The 11685-nt window shown below is 37.2% G+C and overlaps 1 protein-coding gene across 1 annotated transcript in view; it reads left to right on the top strand.

The window, feature by feature from the left end:
* The first annotated feature begins 260 nt into the window (after nt 1-260).
* The window catches only part of TACR3 (tachykinin receptor 3), a 60870-nt gene continuing 49445 nt past the window's right edge, over nt 261-11685 (top strand). The window contains exon 1 of the mRNA XM_024741824.1: nt 261-1343. Coding sequence (XP_024597592.1) covers nt 799-1343 — 545 coding nt within the window. The 5' untranslated portion in view covers nt 261-798. The remainder of the gene's footprint in view (nt 1344-11685) is intronic.

The raw sequence follows: 11685 nt of genomic DNA, 5'->3' as shown, positions 1-11685 counted from the left end.
AGAATAGAAACACACGAGCAGAAAGTTGAGTGAAATTCCAAAAACCAGTGGCACCTAACAAAGCGCGCGGCTCTCGGTGTCCACAGTCCTCAGCAGGCTGCACCCACACATGCTCTAGCCCTAGCTGAAAAATCTCCGGGGATCGTGCCTTTGCTTTACGGGTGAATGGTTAAACTGGTTTAGAAAAGAATAGTCCACAGTAAATGTCTGAAAGCAGGGACCTCAGCAAACTATCTTGAAGTTAAAAGACGGAAAACAATCTTGTAATGATTTTACGTATGAGAAAGTGCAGCCCTTCCTTCAGTGTATCAATTCGCCGAGTAGCGAATGAATGAAACCCAAAGGGCGGGGGTGGAGGAAAGGAGGGCAATCTTATTCCAAGAAGGGGCTCGTCAGTTCCGCACAACGTCACGGAAGTAGGGCACTATAACAAACTATAAAGCTCGCAGCAGCCCCCGATCCTCAGCGCTCCAGCCGGTGCCCGGGAACTCGCGCAGGGGCGACCCCGGAGTTCTCCGCGGGCGACAGCCCTTAGCATCTCTTTTTCCAACTGTCTCATCCTGCCTGCCTGCTAGGTTCGCAGACTCCTCGGGGAAAGTGCCTTCCTTCTCCCCATCACCTGCAGGTTCAAAGCATCCCTTAACCAGAAAGGGCTGTGAGTACCTTTCTACCCCGCTTTCGGGCGGGGCTGAGGTCCACTGAGCAGCAAAGCTACCGGGAAGCAGAGAAGAACTTCGAGGGAGACTGCCCGGGCGGGCAGTGGTTGAGCGAGGGGAACCGGGTTGCCGACCCATCGCTATGGCCTCTCTCCCCGTAGCCGCGAACTGGACGGACGGGGGAACAGCGGGTGCGGACGCCGGGAACCCGAGTGCCGCGCTCGAGGCTGGGGCAGCGGCGGGAGAGGCTGACCCCGAGTGGCTGCAACTGCTAGCCCAAGCCGGCAATCTTTCCGCTTCCTCTTCCACGCTGGGACTGGCCGCGGCCTCCGCGGCGCCTTCGCAGTTCCGGGCCAACCTCACCAACCAGTTCGTGCAGCCGTCTTGGCGCATTGCGCTCTGGTCCCTAGCGTACGGCGTGGTGGTGGCCGTGGCGGTCTTCGGGAATCTCATCGTCATCTGGATCATCCTGGCCCACAAGCGCATGCGGACCGTCACCAACTACTTCCTCGTGAACTTGGCTTTCTCCGACGCCTCCATGGCCGCCTTCAACACATTGGTCAACTTCATCTATGCGCTTCACAGCGAGTGGTACTTCGGCGCCAACTACTGTCGCTTCCAGAACTTCTTTCCTATTACAGCGGTGTTCGCCAGCATCTACTCTATGACGGCCATTGCAGTGGACAGGTGAGAAGACTGGGAGGGAGGAAGAGGGGGAGGGAGAGAGGAGCTGGGCGGTGGGATAAGGTTACAAAGGAAATGGTGACAAAATGGGTTTGATAAAAGGAAAGGGACCAGTTAAAAGTTCTTGAAGAAAGGAGGTCACTAACCCATTTGTAGTCTTCTAATGGCTGAACTGGTTTCTGCTTCTACGGCCTCCCCACTCCCACCCTAATCCCCCTGATCCCCATTAAGGGCATCTAGAAGGACTGAAGAAGGTGAATGAGAGAGATGGGGAAAATCTGTCATTCCAAGTAGGACAAACTCAGTTAGAAACGCTTAGTACTCGCACATTTTCTTAGATGGCTTCAAGCAATTGCCACAAAAATTATGTTATCTGTAAAATGTACTTTTTGGCTTTCCTTCTGTCAGTCGTTATTCTGTCAGAGAAATGAATGATAAGTTACCCTTCTCCTCCCTCTGGTTTGTTGGTCCATCCCCTTCCCCATCCTTGCCCCAAGGCCAGCACTGGTTCGATCTCCCAGTTATGGAGGATCCATCAGAGGCAATAAGCTCTCTCCAAATGATTGCCGTCAGCTAGCAGTTTCCACAGTGTTTCAGGTAGATTTCACTTTCAGTAATCTGTGAAGGCCATGAGATGGGTAAACCCTGTGTCTGGAAGATGGCATCCAAATCATTCAGATGATGGGCAACAAAAAGCCCAAAGAATAAGTGGTTAAGAAATGAGGCACACCGGGCTTCCCTGCCGATGTAGGGGACACGGGTTCGTGCCCCAGTCCGGGAAGATCCTGCATGCCACGGAGCGGCTGGGCCCGTGAGCCATGGCCGCTGAGCCTGCGCGTCCGGAACCTGTGCTCCGCAACAGGAGAGGCCACAACAGTGAGAGGCCCGCGTACCGCAAAAAAAAAAAAAAAGAAAAGAAATGAGGCACACCGCTTATAACTGTTGAAGATAATCTTTTAGAATGTACCCCCATCTACAGTGGGGATTCTGAGATTCTCAAGCAATTTTAAGAAGCTGGAGAGACCTCCAACAGTTGTCCTCAGGTTCCAGTTTATGAAATTTCTGTGTGTTTTTTTTCTTTCTCATATTGAACATTATGGACTATGCATACTGTGTTAACACAATGGTAAACCTCTACCTGTTACTGATAGTTACATTTTAATTCAATGTTATGCTAAAAAAAGAAACACACCAGTTGATTTTAGTCTTCATTTTATGATTGGCAGCTTGCAAGGGGGATGCATGGAGGCCGGCGGAGGGGATTGAAGTCACTTTAACTTCAAGTAACTATGTCCTCATCTGTGAAAATTAAAAAAACACTTTTTTTCTATATTAAACTTGTTCAAAGTAAAATGAGGCTTAATATTAATTCTTACTACATTAAGCCACCATTATGAGAATAAGAAAAAACTACTTTTTTTTTCCGTAAGTCCATCCTCTGTGTTTACTATTTTGAAATAGTGATCATAGAGGTCTTGATGACATAAAGCTTTAGAAACAATTTTCAAATGCCACGCCCAGGGGGTTAAATTGAAGGAGCAGTGGTTAGTTGCCACTAACTAGGATAAGTAAGCATAAAACCACATTTTAAAAGCCTCTGAGGGCTTCCCTGGGGGCGCAGTGGTTGCGAGTCCGCCTGCCAATGCAGGGGATACGAGTTTGTGCCCCGGTCCGGGAAGATCCCACATGCCGCGGAGCGGCTAGACCCGTGAGCCATGGCCGCTGAGCCTACGCGTCCGGAGCCTGTGCTCCGCAACAGGAGAGGTCACAACAGTGAGAGGCCCGCCTATCGGGGAAAAAAAAAAAAAAAAAGAAAAGCCTCTGAAACTGCCAATCTTCCTTTCCCCTTTATCTCTGATTTTCCACAAGTATCTCACCCCTTCATTTTTGTAGGGACAGAGGTGAGTACAAAAAGCAATAAAATTAGCCCCAAGTTGGAGAACAAGTGAAATTGCCTCTAATCTTGCTCTACTTTATATATAACACATCTTACATATATATTACCTATGTTTTAATTAAGAATGCAGGTGTTAGAAAATTAATAGAACAGTTTATAATAGAAATATTATCTTTTTAAAAATGTATGGCATATCCCACTTGACATACAGGGATATTAGAAAATAGAAAATATTTTCTTCCATTTTCTAAGCACATTTTTGAAGTTAAGTTAGAAACTCTAAGAAGGTTTATTAACATATGGTAAGGGACAATTTCGGGGCATAGGGTCCAGTATTGATTAAAATATTTAAAGAATTTTTTAAGTGACAGTCACTGTTTTTTACCTGGAAACCTTAAGGAAGTAATTTAATATGTTTTATTTAATAATTCAAAAGCATTAACAAACACAGCAAAAAATACTTTATATTCTTCAAACCCAGGGACACCTGACATAAATAATTAGTAAAATAAATATTTAATCTAACTGAAGTAAGTTATATTTTTAGCCAAATAGATAAAAAGTTATCTTATATGCTATACTTTAAAAAATTTGCTTCTCATAAAGCTGTTATGCAAAGTATTCATAGAACCTCTATTTCTTTTGAAGCTTATTATGGACAGATAAAAATATATAGTCATAAAAAATCATAAGGCCTGAATGTGGTAACAAATTATCTAAATGTATTGTGGTAAATTTTACCATTGCTTTAAATATTATGGTTATAAATACTTCGGTAAATTTTTTTTAAAAAACATCTTTATCAGTCTTTAATTCTAGTGCCTGAGCCAATCTCCTCATTCCTCTCTACTTTAGGGAGAGCCACTGCCCATGCAGTTATATTCTTTATTACAATAAGACTTGACTCATTATTTAGCCCAGATGATAAACTGCATGAGCTTAGCCCAAGATAAACTGGTTTACATTTGCATTCTTTGCAAAATAGTAACTACAACTATGCTTTGGAAAAGATTACTTTTAGAAAAATTTTTATGAATCTTTAGCTCCTTTTACAATTTGTAGTTCTTATTCAAGGATTTTAAAATACCCCATTTGCAGTCACTAAAATTACTGCTGTAGTGTGCTATGAAAGTTCGATTAAAACTATCAAACAAATTCAAATTCAAGTGAAAATTCTTATAAAATTAATCCTGAGTACATAATGAAAGCAATAAATGTGTATTAATTGAATGAATGAAACATAAAATTATCACAAAGTAAGGTGAAATCAGAAGTGTCTCTTAGATAACTAGCAGAACTCCAGTTGATATCAATGTTACATTAACAACACTGGGAGAAAAAGGAGTTTATATCATATTTAACAGACACAGTATAAAAAATGCTGAATATATAACATATTCTTACACACTAATAAAAATATATATCTCTAATATAAAAAGAACAAAAGTAACAAACAATTCACAAAAGAAGAAATAAAAGTGTCTGACAAACATTAAATTATGGATTGCTTATATTCTGTATCTCCATTTTTCACCTGTTATTTGCTTCTCAAGACATTCAAATCTGAACTCTTTTCCCAACACTCTACCCAAAGAGCCTTATTGAGAAATCCAGTGAGCATTTTAATCCTAGACTTCCTTGACCTTTTAGTAATATTCCTCACAGGTGGCTATTGCGTCTTGGCTTCCAACTGTCCTGATCGCCTCCTACCCCCTCAGCCTCTCTTCCATGGCATTATTAATTCTCAATAATTAGAATTATTTCTAATTCTCTGCCTCTATGTAGTAATTAAATGCATAGGTTCCACAATACCAAATCCTGGACCTGATTTTGTCCTTACTTTATTCTCTATTTCTAAGTGATCTCATTCAAACCCACAGCTTCATTTTTCACTTTTGAATGAACAGTTTCCATTTTTTCTATTATCTAATTGGTTTTCTTTTGAATTATAGAAGACACATAACAATCCATACAATAAAGTAGACAAATATAAATGAATGAAAAATTAAAACTGGAAAAAAATAGAAAGGGAGAAAATAGAAACAAGATGGGAGTGAAGTTATAACATGGACATTCAGGTCAAAGAGTCCCAATCATTTATGAAAGTTAAGCTTCAAATATGTCTCTGAGCCTCTTAGTGAACAAACAAAAAAGGAAATAAAATCAGTAAATTTGTTTACACTGTCCGTATAAACAATATATACACATTCCTTAAGGGCTTAGGAATTTCTGATATTTGAGTTTCAAGAAATTCTTTCTATGGGCAATTAAGAGGACAGTGTCCTCAACCACAGTGTCATAAATGCAAAAGAAGATTTCCCATAGGTGTTTGCTTAGCATTCCTCTGAGTAGGCCAAAGACATATGCCAAAGCAGAACTCAGTGAATATTCTCAGGGTAAAACCTCTATCTGAGCACAGTTTCCAGATGGTCTGGTTTGTTGCACTGAAAAAACTACAAAAAAGGATATAATGTATTTCCTCCAAAAGCATTTTTTTCCACCTGAACTTTGGATATAGCTTGAGAATCAGATAATTCAAAGTTGTAACATATGGCAAAAGCTCTACAAATCATTCTCATTCCAGTCCCCAGTCCCTGATCCTGATCCATCCTCTATACCAGTCTCTTATTGAAACTTATTTTCCCCTCATGCATTATAAGGATCATACATGCACAGTGAAAACAATTAAAAATAGAAATACTAGAAAGTTAAATTTACCTTTAATTGTCCTACACCCCAAATATAGCCTATCTATGATCTTCATGTTCACATTTCAACTCTCCCTTCATTTTTTGTGATATGTATATCTCACATATTACATTATGTACATGCATAAATAAAGATATATTTTTTAATTACTAAAATAGTACCACATTATCATGTCATTTTAAATTTACCATACAGGGTTATTAAAATTTATTGAACAAATTATAAAACTTGGACATTATATGTTATGAAGATATAGATGTTTATCTTACTCTATAACATTTTTACTTTAATTGTTTAAATTACAGTAGGTACATATAAGATAGAAATAATACATACATATGTTTTAAAACTCAAAAAGTAAATGGATCACCAGCTTAAAATCCTCTAAACCGTCTTTGAGCTCTGCTCGTGTACCTGACGTTTCCACTTGGGGTCTGAAAAGCTCCTCAAACTCCTCCAAACCCATTATCTTACCTCCAAACCTCTTCCTCTTCCAGTGTTCCCCATTTCAATAAACAGTACAAGCATCCATTCAGTTGTTCAAATAGCTCCCAATCTATTACCTTCTTTCTGACTCTACCCCCACTTCCATAGTCCAAGCTACTATCATATCTTTCTTGGACTACTAAAAACACCTCTTAATTGGTCTCCCCACATCTAATCTTAATCCACCTTAGTATATATAAGAAGATGTTTCTGCACTCCTACTTAATGCTACAATGTTTTCCCATTGCTGTTATGAGAAGAAGAATATTCTTAATCCAGATAATAATACCTTGGATAGCCTGGTTCCTTGACCTGTCCAACTTCAATTCATACTATACCTCAACTTCCTAATCTTTGTTCTAGCCACTCTGATCCTCTTTCAAGTGCCTAAATGTATGATGCTATCTTTTTGCCATAAAGCCTTTAAACACAATTTTCCTTCTGTCTCAAATTCCCTTCTGCCCATTCCTCATTAGTTGAACATACTCCTCATTTAGATAACAACTTGAATCTCATTTCACAGGGAAACGTTCCATAAGCCTCTCAATTTAAATTAAATGTCACTTTGTAGATTCTCTTAGCACATGTTAGACATAGCATTTTTATATATTAAATTAAGAATACTTGATTAATAATTTCCTCTAATAAACTTACAAACATCATAAAGACAAGTTCCCTCTGTTCTTAGTCTTTACTGTATCCTTATGCCTATCATACTGTTTTGCACATGGTGAGCACACAATCCAGATTCCTGAATAAAAGAATCATAAAAGTAATCATATAAAAATTAAAGTGATGAGATATAACTTTTTTCCATTAAAATCGGCAGAGATTGCTAAGTTGTAGTAAACATGGCATTTTAACACATGATTTTAGATTGAACCATATGTAATTGTCAGTTTTTAATAGTTTAAAATGTCAATTAACATTTCATATGGTTTAATCTAACAGTTGGGTATATATTGTCAAAAATCTTTCAGGGTGCAATTTTCCAACATGTTCAAAGATATTTTTCAAATCAAAATTCAAAGAACTGAAAACAACTAAAAAGCTCAACAAAAAGAAATGAATGATGAGGCATCTAAAAATGAAATTCTATGTAGAAATTTTAAAATTACATTTGAATATAACATCAGTTCTCTCAAGTCTCTAGGCACATGTATATAAATGTGCTAACATTAACATGCATATCCAAACATTTTTAATCCTTTTATAACCTTTGCTTATAAACCATTTCTTTCTAGTCTCCAATTATTTCAAAGAATCCCTAGGAAAGTCTGATGAGAGTTCATCAGTAGTCCTCCTTAGCACTTCCCTTCTCCTCACCATACCCTGGCCAGAGAGAGAGAAAGAAAGAAACAGCAATGTCAGCACTTTGGTACAGAACATAATAGTGTCTCTGGAAGAAGCCATGCCTTTCTCCAGTTGTTTTGGGCATATTGCATCCAAATCTGCAGAAGTCATAAATTACAAACTGCCCTCTGCCTGAAGTTTTTGTGATGTCTATTTGTGTTCCAAATAGAATTTGGAGGAATTATCTTGTCCCTAGTCTTTGCTCCATTAACAAATTCTTAAAGACCAGTGTTCCTTCATCTTCTACTTGCAACTCTCTCTCCCTGGGGCTCAGCTCTAAACCACATGTCCAGGATGAGGAATTGTTTCCCTACTTCCCTATGCCTCATTGCTTTGAGAATACACCATTCTTACTGAGGCTTGCTCACTGGTATGTTGGATAAATGGTGCAAAATATACAACTGGGGTTTGAAGCCCCACCACTTCATTAGACACAGAATCTGAATCCCACTTTAGACTCAGCAGGATCTCTAACACACGATGAATTTTTAGACTATGGATTTAACAGTCTGATATAATTCTATATGTGCAATAAGGTAGATATAGATTTGATTTTCTCTGAATGCTGAGATTTTGGGTAATTTTGTTTTCCTTTATACTTTTCCTTTTCTAATTATCTACAACAAAATGTACTTCTTTTACATGAAACAAAATACATTGCTAATTAATTAAAGTTCTGAAGATGGATGGTGGTGATGGTTGCACAATAATGTGAATGTACCACTGAACTGTACACTTAAAAATAGTTACAATGGTAAATTTTATGTTTGGTATATTTTATCACTATAAAAATTTTTAAATATTAATTAAATAAATAAATACTGTTTAAGGACCTAATAATGACTCTGAGATACACGCTAAAGAGTTTAGACTCAAGGAGAGAACAACTTGATTAAACTTTGTATAGATTTTTAGTGATAGATGTTTTATGGAAATATTTTAAACACACTTTCTAGGCTAATTTAGAAATCATGAAGACATCTGTGGCAAAAGAGTACCTTCACATTACAATGGATTATTTTGTAAACTGTGAAATCTTTTCCCCAGGAATTATGTAAAGATATCACACCTATGTGGAGTAATTTAGAAGACTGCCTAAAGATACAGGGATAAATTAGCTCAGTATTTCTATTATTTAGTCTGGTATATGACAAAAGTTTTTAAATATTTGCTTAAGAAGTCCCCCATTTTGAGTTTGTATTATTATCTATGACTTTTTTTACCTTCAAATCTGCCCAAGTATCAAGGTTATTTAAATTTTTCTTTTACGCATACCTGTAAGTAAGGAAAATGTGTATCTGATTTTATCACTAAGCAACAAAGGGCTCATTTGTGCTCTGGAGCTGATTTATACTTGCTAGAGGGAATCAATTGTGCACATTTCTTCTCAACTCTGCATTTAGTGATGTTACTTTGGTAGCTTAAAATCATGGTAGGAGTATTTACACCACAGAAATTTGCAAATGCTAGAAGTCATGAGTTTTGTTTTGTTTCTGTGGTTTTTTTTTCCTTAGAGTGCTTGTGGTTAAACATTTACCAGCACACAAATCACTACATTTGTAGTCATTCACTCAATAGCTATTTCTTAAGTACCTTCTAAGTATTAACATTGTATAGATACGGGGCACACTGGAATAAACAAGACAAACATGTCCCATATCCTAATGAAACTGTAATTAATATCTTCACTTGAATCCCTCAGTTGTGGTCCACCAGAGTCCTAAATCCAATAATCTATTGAACTTCAACATCTGAAAGTTTAATAAGCATCTCAGAATTTACATGCTCCAAACTAAGTTCCTGATTTTCCTCTGAAACTTACTCCTCCTACAATTTTCTGAGGTCAAAAATCTGAACCCTAGGTCAGAACTCTTGGAAGTACTCTCACTCATCTCTTCTTTCATACTCTATGTCCAATCAATCAGAAAATCTAATCACTTTTACTTTCAAAATATATGTAGAATCTAATCACTCCTTAAGATGTCTATCGTTGCCTCCCTAGTCCAAGTCAATATCATTTCTCACCTAACTGGTTTCCCTACCCCTGCTTTCGTTCCGCTTGGGTTTGTTCTCAATGCAACAATCAGAGAGATCCTGTAATGTGTCAGATAATATATCCCCTCTACAAATCCTCCAATGGCACCTCAGTTCTCTCAGGGTAGAAATCAAAGTTCCTACAACAGTCTATAAGAATTTATAGTAACTGGTTCTTTGTTACTCTCCAATCTTATCTCCTACTACTTACACTCCACTGCTCTGCTCCACCATCACTGCATTCCTCTGTTACATCAATATACTAAGCGTGTTTCCACCTCAGGATCTTACACTCTGTGTGAAACACTCTTACTCCAGACATATTGCTCATTACCTGTACTACTTCTGAACCCTGACTACTCTATTTGAAATTGCTTTAAATTTTTCTTTACCACATGTATCACCTTCTAATATACTATATAGTTAGCTCATCTGCAATGTTTATTGTTGTTTGTATGTCCTGCCCTACTGGATTCTAAGTTCCATGAGGACAAGGCTAGACCTGTGTCTCAACTGAGTAAATGAAGAATAGATAGAGTCTATGGTAACTGGGAACACATAGCAGGGGAAAGCACATTTATAGTGTTAGAGCAGTAAAACACAGAAATGTAGAAGCATTTTTTAAGTTCCTTATTTTATAGAAGTATAGAAAATATCTCCTAATAAATTGGCTATGAGTAGTAACTATTTAAATAAAAACATTTAAAATATTCTATACAACCTAACGTGATTATCATACTAAACTGTATCATCTATAAAGAAAATGATTAGGAGATTTTCAAATGAGCATAGGAAACAATTTTGAAGAAATTAAAAACTCACAAATTGAGTGTTTATGTTGAATAAGTACTATTAATCACAATTCAGAATTCTTAGATGAATAAACTTACTGAATTTAAAAGACGTCACAGTGCCATATGTATTGATTTTTATACCTTCAAATTAAATAAATATATGAAGGCCGTTTTCCCCATTAAGTTAACTACGTGGTATAAAATAAATTCAAAACTCTTAAACTTACATCATGTTTTCATTAACTTAAAATGTTTTACTCCTAAAATAAAAATATTTTCAGTATCTCTTCAACAAAGATTTACATAAGCTAAATTTCATGTTGAAGGCTGTGGTATTTCACAAACAAACTAGTGTAATAATATTTTTTAAATAATAGATTACAATGCTTTCCTATGTAAGAAATTACTGACAATCTCCATTGACCAGTCACAAAACCATTGATGAGACTATCTTTAATGAACAAGAATGAAACTGAATAAGGTCTCCTTAGAAACATATAAAAGGACACCATTTTAAAGTTTTAGCAGCTCAAAAATAGAACACATATGCCAAAGAACACACACACACATAACCAATTCTATGCATGCACAATTCAATACACGCAATCCTTGCTTTGCACAAATTTCAGTTACCAAGATTATTTATTTATATAACACCAGTCCCCTCAACAGCATGGCTCAAGTTTTTCTTACCATGTCACATTAACTGTGAGTACTTGCATAATGTAAAAAATTATCTGCTAGCTCTTAAGCTCTCACGAATCACTCCACAAATAACAGATGTACTTCATAATCAGTGACCAATCATATTCCTATTTTTCAAAATCTGTTACTGATTGGTCACTGATTATCTTAGTCAGTTCATGCACAGACAGCAAAGCACATAGTTGCATTGCCTCATTGTCTTTCAATGATAAACTCAAATGACACCTTAGAAAAATGGCTAATCAAGAGAAGGACTTGCAAACAAAGAGGAAGAAATAAAAAGTGATAACACTGAAAGTGAAATTCAAATCCAGTATAGGTGAAGATGAAGAATAGCTGAATAAGAGAATGTTGACAGTCACTTTAC

This window comes from Neophocaena asiaeorientalis, unplaced genomic scaffold, assembly GCF_003031525.2.
Source record: "Neophocaena asiaeorientalis asiaeorientalis breed wild unplaced genomic scaffold, Neophocaena_asiaeorientalis_V1.1 scaffold218, whole genome shotgun sequence".
NCBI classification, from domain to species: domain Eukaryota; kingdom Metazoa; phylum Chordata; class Mammalia; order Artiodactyla; family Phocoenidae; genus Neophocaena; species Neophocaena asiaeorientalis.
This window is presented reverse-complemented; position numbering and strand designations above follow the sequence as displayed.